Genomic DNA, 9,002 nt, shown 5'->3' with positions numbered 1-9,002 from the left:
GGCTGCGCGGGCCCTCAAAGGACAGAAGTGTCTGCGCCCTGCGGGAGCTGGCCACGAATCCCGAAAACGCCGTGGCGCAGTGCTCCTTCTCGCGAACCTGCGTGGGCTGTGGTTCTCTGTTGCTCCCGCCATAGGAATGTCAGTTCATATGTGTCCCCTTCTCCACTAGATGTCACTGTAAATCAATTGCTTAAGGAGAGAACCCGGGTGTTTGGCGCATCTTCACACAGTGCCGGGGTTTGAAGCCCGGTCAGTGCCTGCACTTGTGTCCTTCCCGACTGGGGAGCCCCAAGGCGGAGCGGGCGCGGTGACTCGCTGTGCACGGAGCCGCGCGCTGTCCCAATGGCAACCTAGGCGCCGCTACCCGGGCACGAAGCGAGGAGATGGCCGGGGCAGTGCGGGCGGGCGGCGCAGTGCGGGGTGGGCCCGTGCCACGCTCCCCTCCGCCCTGCTAGCGAGACGGTCACGTGCCGCCCAGGCGCTGCCCCCTGCGGGCGGCTGCAGAACAAGAGGGCGGGACTGGGGAGGGGAGGAACACGACGGCCCACGCCGGGCTCCGTGGTGCCACGCCCGAGGCTGGGGTCGCCCGGGGCCGGGGGCAGCAGGGCGCGTGCGCCGCGCGGCTGTGAGCGCGAGCGGGGCCTAGGAGGGGGCGTGGGCGGGGCCAGGGAGCGCGCGCGGGACGCTATAGGGGGCGTGGCTGCAGCGCGCGCGCCAGCCGGAGGGGGAGGGGCGGAGAGCCACCGAGGAGCGCGCGCGGGGTTGGTTGCCGTGAGCGTGGCGGAGCGTGGACCGCGGCGCGGCGGTGGGTCTGCCTTTCCCCAGCCCTCTTCCCTGGTCCCTGGCGGGGGCACTGGCGGCGGCGGGGCCGGGGTCCGCAAGGCCGGAGGAGGCGGCCGGGCCCGGGCATGGTGGTCTGGGGCAACGCGGAAGGTGAGCGACCCCCGGGCCGGCGGCGGGTGGGGGAGGGGCGGGACCGGACACGCGTCGCCCGGAGGCGCCGCAGACCCGCGCGGCAGCGGCCAGAGTGCGGCCGGCCTGAGGTGGGGCGGGGGAGGGGCGCTTGGCCCCGGCCCCGCGGCCGTCCTCTCGCGGCCTGGGCTGCCCGTGGCGCCCTCCTCTCGTGCCCGCAGCCGCCGGGTTATGTAACGTGTGACCTCCCCTTCCCTTTCGTCATGGCGCGGCCAGCCCCGCTCCGCCGCCGTCTCCATGGCCGCCCCGCGCCGACCCCTGGCCCTGCGGCCCTTCCCCCCGCGCTCCCCGCGTCCCGCTGGCCCGGCCAGACCGCGCCGCAAACTCCTTCCTCCTGCGCCGGCGCCTCGGCCGGCCATTCAGTTCCGCGCCATTCATTCGCGCGCGCGTTCGGGCGTTCGTTCCACAAGCGTTTGTAGAATGTGGACCCGGCCGAGCCGCCGCTCCCAGCCGCGCTCCAGCCGCAGCGTTTCCCCGCACCCCGGCTCTGACGCCTCCGGGGCGTCCCGGAACCGGTCGGAGCGTCCGAAGGCGGTTGCTGCTCGCTTGTTTTTCCTTGCCGCTTGTCTGTTCCCTTAATACGCAGGGCGCCGTTCCCCAACTGTCCTTCCGAGCGCCCCTTGCCCACCTGCGTACTGTTACAGTGATGCCACTGTGTTTCGCTGCTTTTCCTGCCTCTTCCCAGTTTGTAAAGAAATAATCTCACATAACACTCCTTAATGTACTGCCCCGTAAAATAAATTGCAGGTGATATACGTCTGCTAATTCTCTTTATCTCCACGTCTTCTCACGCCATGTAGTAAGTAGAAATGGTTTCATTTAGGTGAAAATAATGCAGACTAGCACATAGCACAACAAGGTCTTGTAACTATTAAGGACTTTATGTAACAGTCCGTAATTCTGTGTATCTGTCTGGTCTTTTCTCTTGACTTTACACTTGAGTCTCCGAGAATAAGCCATTTCCTGTTTAGGTAGGGTAGGACCAACCATAACCTTGGTTCTCTCTGTGGAGTGCTGTATATAGCCAATAAGCCTCTGGGAACCATCTATCTGTCCGCCAACCTTTCACACATATCCTTGCGTTTGCCCGTGCAAGCACAAGTGCTGCATGTTGTTCCCTGCCTTCCTGTTCTGGACCCTTAAGAGCTCACCTAAAGTTCCTCTTCTTGCAGGAATCATTCTCCGGTATACAAGGCTCTCTTACATTCAATTCTGAGGCTGTTTGCCCCCTTCACTGTGTTATGATTATCTTTCTGGCCCTGTCTTCTCTTATTTTGTAGGACGTTTGAGGGTAGAGTCTGTACCAAACTCCTGTCTTTTGTTGTAGAACCTTAACCGCTATATTATGGTAAACAGTACATATTTAATATTTTTTTTCTAAAGATGGGAATTGCTCTTTTAGGATTAATTTCTAGGAAGTTTCAAGTAGAACATAATTTTTGAAAAATAATGTGCTTGAATGTATGAGATCGCTACATTTCCCCCACTCCCAGCTTCAAAACTGATTCTACATAAGAGAATTAAAGAAACCTTGTCCTCACCAGCCACAGACTGGTCATTATTCGTAAGAAGTGGCAGTGACTGCATGTAATATATGTTTGAAAGCACTTTCTTTGATAGCAGCTGTAGCGGAAAGAAAGGAACTTCACAGTTAGATGGAGGTTAGATTTCTGGCCCTGCACATTGTTAGCTGGTGACTGTAGACACGTTACTAGTATCTCTGGTTTTTTCTCGTTTGTGGCATGAAGATACCATTTCCCACCTTGGGTAGCTGAGAATTAAATGAGTTCTTAAATGTGAGACATCTAGTGACACCATGGTACTCAGGAGGTGCTCAGTACATACATACTCCCTTTGGTATACCAGTTTATTGCAGTTCACAATCTAGAATGAGCCAGGATGTGCTAGAGACAACGCGTGAGAGGAAAGGTAATCAGAAGAGGTGACAGGTACCTCTTCTCTCCAAATAAATGAACAAGTCCTACACTAAAGAGCATTGTGGCTCTTTCTGCTTTTCAAGAATGTATGGACGTGTATATGTGGCATATTACTAATCATAGGGTATGTTAAACAACATTTAAAAATGAAAAGTTTTTTTCTGTTACTGTAATAGCACCAACTGAAGCGTTAACATGGACATTAAAAAAGAATCTTTCTTGTTTCCAAAAGCAAGTGAGGAGAGGAGACGGGAAAATGGATATTAAAAAGGCTCTTTAGAGGCAATTAGGTTGCAGGCTCTTCTGTTAGCATCTACTTATAAACAGTACATGAATCCTAGTCTAAGTTCCATTATCTCTTGGTTGGACTGTTGCCATAGTGCCTTTACTGGTTTCTTTATTTGTCTTGCTCCCTGACTGTTCCCTAGGGATTCCCCTTGACAACCAGAGGGATCTTTTTAAAAATGGAAATCAGATTGTCACTTTCTTGCTTAATATCCTCCAAAAGCTTCCTGTTAACACTTAACATTTGAATCTTAGCCCTTAGCACATCCCATCAGGGTATAGCATGATTTGGCAACTTCCAGCTTACCTCTTATTAGGTGACAGACTTTCAGCAACCTACCCCAGTCCCATAGTCATTTTGCCGGTTCTTGAACAAAGTGTTTCTACCTTGGGATGTTATACTTACTATTCTCTTAGCATGACCCCTTCCTCTAAGTGGTCATGGCTCTTTACATCTTGTGTTTCTGCTCAAATGTCATCGCCTCAGAGAGGCCTTTTCTAATTCTAAAATAGGAATCAGCCCCTTCTTTTATAATCTTTTATTCTTTATTCTCTTTTTCTCTATAGCATTTATCACTAGGTGAAGATACACTGTTTTTTTCACTTACTTAGTTATTTCCCCGCTTAGACTTGTTTGCTGCCAGCTCTCTTCTCAATAAGAGAGCAGAGGCCTTGTCTGACTTGTACACAGCTTTATCCCTAGTGCTTAGAACTGCGCCTGGTACATAGTAGGCTGTCAGTAAAACTTGTTGAGTAAATGAATAGTATAGTTGATTCGAATATTGGTTCTGGAATCAGACAGCTTGGGTCACAATTCTCTGGCTCCTACCATTTATTGATTGTGAGACCGTGGGCAAATTAATAACTTGGTGGTGCCTCAGTTCTGCTCATCTGTAAGATGACTATGATAATACCTACCTCACAGGATTATGGTGAGTAATAATTGAGTTAATATATGTAAAGTGCTTAGAACAGGGTAATTTTAGACCTTCTAAGAACTATTTGAAATTGGCTTGTTCACTTAGGATTTTGTATTTTGGCATGAGATAAAGTTGGATTAACTGAATTTTTTTCTTTTTTTAAATTTTTTGAGACAGGGTCTTACTCTGTTGCCCAAGCTGGAATATAGTGGTGTGATCACGGCTCACTGCAACCTCAACCTCATGGGCTCAAGCCAGCCTCCTGCCTCAGACGCTCGAGTAGCTGTCACTACAGGCGTGTGCCACCATGCCTGACTAGTTTTTTAATGTTTTGTAAAGATGGGGTCCTACTATGTTGCCCAGGCTGGTCTCAAACTCTTGGGCTACAGTGATCCTCCTGCCTCATCCTCCTAAAGTGGTGGGATTACAAGTGTGAGCCACTGTGTCTGGTTAAATTTTATATGTATTACTTTGGTGCTGAATTTTTGTTAGCTACCAAATTTATATTTATGGAACTTTAAAAAATACATTTTGTGGATGTCTAGAACAAATTAAAAAATAAACTGCTGAGAATGGTGACTGGTGTTTGGTCTTAATGTGTAAGTCAGGTTTTTTTAGTCTTCAATCTGTAGAAGATGCTAAGAGTGATTATCTCAACAACTGCCCACCAAAGTGGCTTTTATATAGTTCCCTTTGAAGTTCAGCTGAGATCCGATTGTGGTGATGAAAGGACTTGCTAGAGGCTTCCTGTCTTCAGACAGGGAAAGTCCTTGAAGATCCAGTTGAAATATGAGTCTTGTAGTATTTAGGAAGGAAATTTTTTATCATCTTCAGTTGTGTTCAGTTTCTCCCTCCTTTCAGTGGGTTTTTCCCCTCAAATTGTATTTGGTTATTAATTGGAACTTAACCCAGCTGTGCTTTGTATCTTTCTGTTCTTTTCATAATATGATTTATTTTTCTTTAGCAGTTACAGAAATAGGAGAAAGAATTGATGGAGACAGTGACTTTGTAATAATAGATACTTTGAGCTAATACAACTTGAATTATTCTCATAAACTAAAATTCTGCCTGTGGTAATTGAATTTGCATAATACCGGTTATTTTAAATTCACTTGTCCTTAGTGAAATGCTTCTTTGTAGGCTTGTTATTTTATTTCTCAGTCTGAACTTTAACAAGCAATAGGATCCTAAACCCTAGGCCTAAATTTTTTTAAAAAAAGTCAAAGGGCTGCTGCTTTGGGTAACATTTCATCCAAAATTTATTAATTGTAAGTTATTAAATATTTACTGTGTGCTAGGCTCTTTGCTAGGTGCAGTGTCTTATTTAATATCTACAGCTGCCATATACGGTTGGCACCTTAGAAAGAAACAGATTTAAAGAGATGTTGTTCCTTGGCTGGTTGCACAAGAAAGGAGCCAAGATTTCAGGCTAGTTGCTGAGGTCATACCCAGTGTGCTGTGAGGCATGTTAAAAATGACAAGGTTTTTGTTTGGAAGCTTGCCGTTACAATTTATCACATTATTTGTGAGTGTGTGTAACTACTGGCAGCTTAATCATTATGGCTAATATTTTGATTTTTTTTTTTTTTTAGATTTAACTACTAAAATGCCTGTGTTATAAGTGTGAAATGTTTTAATAGGATGATGACTTGCATCATAATTAATGTTTTTCTCACTCACATTTAAAAGTCATTAAAAATAAGTCAAAGAATTGTGTCTTGGTGCTTCAGCTTTGTAAATAGTTTGAAAAGGTTTTGCATCTAATACGTTAGACTGAAGAAAACATAAACGTCTAAGTTTGCTTAAGGCTAAATTGGAGATAGCAAGTAAATATTTAATGAAAGTTCCTAGTGATGTGTTCCTGCTGATTATGGGGCAATTTTTTTTTAAGCTTCTATCTTCAGTTCTGGGGTACATATGAATGTTTGTTATATAGATAAACTCATGTCATGGGGGTTTGTTATACAGATTGTTTCATCACTCAGGTATTAAGCCTGATACACAATAGTTACTTTTCCTGCTCCTTTCCATCCTCCCACCCTCCATGCTCAAGTAGACTCCAGTGTCTGTTGCTCCCTTCTTTGCGTTCATGAGTTCTCATCATTCCGCTGCCACTTACAAGTGAGAACGTGTGGTGTTTGGTGTTCTGTTCCTGTGTTAGTTTGCTAAGGATAATAGTCTACATATCTGATCTTTACCTGGATCTCCTTCAATAAGGAGGAACACATAGGTGGGATGTTTTTACATAAATTTTAATGGTTTCTGACATTTCCTTGGAAGGCTTTTTTAATTTGTAAGAATATCTAAATTACGAGTTATTGGCTTCTCAACACCTCAGAATGTCAGGGGTAGAAAGAATCTTACAGATTCCATAGGCCATGCTGTTATATCTTACTGGAGGAAAGTGAGACCCCAAGGGTCATTTGCCTGCTAAAGAGGAGAAATAAGACTAGAGCCTAGGTTTTTCCCCCCAAGGCCATTTTTCCCCTGCTACACTAAACTGTTCCCTGCATTACTGAGGGAAAGACCAGCAACACTTAGTATCTCATATTCAAGAGGACAGAAAATAAAATGATACGTTCTTGTAGAATTATGATTTAAAGTCTTGATTTTATTATTGGAACATAGCAGAAAAAAATTTTGTCCTCTATTATAATGCAGTTGAAAGTGATGCTTTCTCATGTAGGCAGGTAACTGCCTTGTTTATGTAGGATACTTTGAGAAACCTTTTAAAGACCATTTGGGTCCCATGACTTTGTGCTTGAATTAAAATATTAGGTAGTGATGGGCAAGAAAAGTTGGTTGTGATGCGAGTAGTTCGTATTCAAACTCATATCTGATTAAGCAAAGTGTTGCTTACTGACCTCAGTCATTCCTGATCATACCCAAGGCTAAAATGAACTTTTTGGAGGTTTAGTCACGAAACAATGGCTGCATCTTACACTCTCTAAGCTCCTCATTTCTATATTTGCAATTTCTAGGAATGGACTTAATGCATTTTTATCTTTTAGGCACTGGTCTGAATTATGTAGTTGAAACTCTTATTTAGATATTTTGTTCTTGTAATTGGTTTTCATTAAGTTCTGTATTTTAGTCTTATAAATTCAGTTTCTTGACTCCTTAGCTGTTTATTTTAAGCCTTTTTTTTTTTTTAAAGCCATTTAACCTGGACAGTCCTGAACTTTAAAAAATATTTTAACAATTTCTTCTTCAATATTTTAAGGAGCCTAACAATCTTTTTTTTTTTAGATGGAGTTTTGCTTTTGTCACCCAGGCTGGAGTGCAATGGCGTGATCTTGGTTCAGTGCAACCTCCTCCTCCCGGGTTCAAGCCATTCTCCTGCCTTAGCCTCCGGAGTGGTTGAGATTACAGGTGCCTGCCACCACGCTCAACTGAGTTTAGTATTTTTAGTAGAGAAGGGATTTCACCATGTTGGCCAGGCTGGTCTCGAACTCCTGACCTCAGGCGATCCCACCCGTCTCGGCCTCCCAAAGTGTAAATTTTTTAATACAGAATTTTTTCCCATGATAATCTTCTCTGTGTCATTCCAGTTTTAGTACATGTGCGGCCGAAGCAAACACAACGCTTTATATCTTAAAGAGTGCTTTATCTAACTTTTTTCTCATTTAATTCTCTTAAGAGTACTGGGAAGAGAGGTAAGGCAGCGTATCCTATTTTATAGCCGTAGTGTCATTTGGGCATCCGTTACCCAGAGTGAGGTAAGGCATCGTAAGTTAAGGGTACAGTCTACAAGACTCTTCTCACTTCGTATATTAGCTACAAACTCTACAAACTTGCAGGTTGTCCACACTCTGACCAACTGGCTATGACTTTTATCAGTTCCCACTACACCTCACGTTTGATAATTTGTTAGAATGACTCACAGACCTCAGGAAAGTGCTGTTCTTGGAATTATAGTTATTTTTTAAAAGATACAAATCAGGACCAGACAAAGAGACACATAGAACAAGATCTGGGAGGGTCCCAAATATGAAGCTTCCACGTCCTCAGGACGTGTCATCCTTCCAGTACATCAGTGAGTGGTTGCCAACCGGGAATTCTCTCTTACTCTACAAGCATCTAGAGTTTTTGTGGGAATTTTATTACATAGGTATGATTGAACTCAGTCGCCAGCCCGCTTCTCCCTGGAGGTCAAGTTGTTAGGCTGGTGTCAGCTTGCTCAAAGCCCCAACCCACTATTCACATGATTGGCATTTCTAGCATGGCCAACCCCCATCCTGAAACTAGGGGCCTACTGGGCGTCACCCTGTTAATAGAAACTCAATTGTGGGCCAAGAGGGACCCATTATGGATTCATGGATAGCAAAGACACTCCTATCAGTTGGGAGACTCCAAGAGTAGAGTTTTCCAGGAATCAGACAATGGCCAATTTTTTTTTGTTTTTGTTTGTTTAGGGACAGGGTCTTACTGTGTCACAGTGGTGCTATCATAGCTCACTGTACCCTCCAGCTTTCGAGCCACAGTGATCCTCCTGCCTCAGCCTCCCCAGTAGCTAGGACTACAGGCATGCATCATCGTACCTGGCTAATTTAAATAGTGAGAGAGAGAGAGAGAGAGAGAGAGAGAGAGTGTGTGTGTGTGTGTGTGTGTGTGTGTGTGTGTGTGTCTCCCCCTATGTTGCCCAGGCTGGCTTCAGACTCCTGGCCTCAAGTGATCCTCCTGCCTTGGCCTCCCAGAGTAGTGCTATTACAGGCATGAGCCACTGTGCCTGGGCCCCAAATTCTTTATTACACAATGCTGGCTAAATAAGTGAGAACAGATACTTGCTCAATTTGTGACAGCTAAAACTAGTGGTAGTGATAGTAACCCAGTTACCTCTGTTGTATTAAAAATTGGAACAGGTTGTATTTAAATATATATAGAAGCA

The 9,002-nt window shown here is 45.3% G+C and overlaps 1 protein-coding gene across 22 annotated transcripts in view; it reads left to right on the top strand.

Annotated features, from left to right (window-relative positions):
• The first annotated feature begins 737 nt into the window (after nt 1–737).
• REV1 (REV1 DNA directed polymerase) overlaps nt 738–9,002 on the top strand; it is an 89,630-nt gene continuing 81,365 nt past the window's right edge. For 15 of the 22 annotated variants that reach the window (XR_013402598.1, XR_013402600.1, XR_013402597.1 and 12 more), the window contains exon 1: nt 738–933. Coding sequence is in view for 4 of the 22 variants with exons in the window: in XM_077958842.1 (XP_077814968.1) it covers nt 909–933 (25 nt within the window). In the remaining 18 variants the exon portion in view is untranslated. The remainder of the gene's footprint in view (nt 934–9,002) is intronic. The other 7 variants (XR_013402599.1, XM_077958847.1, XM_077958844.1 and 4 more) reach the window with 1 other exon arrangement.

This window comes from Macaca mulatta, chromosome 13, assembly GCF_049350105.2.
Source record: "Macaca mulatta isolate MMU2019108-1 chromosome 13, T2T-MMU8v2.0, whole genome shotgun sequence".
Lineage (NCBI taxonomy): Eukaryota > Metazoa > Chordata > Mammalia > Primates > Cercopithecidae > Macaca > Macaca mulatta.
Note: the sequence above shows the minus strand (reverse complement) of the source record. Positions and strands in the feature narration are given on the sequence as shown.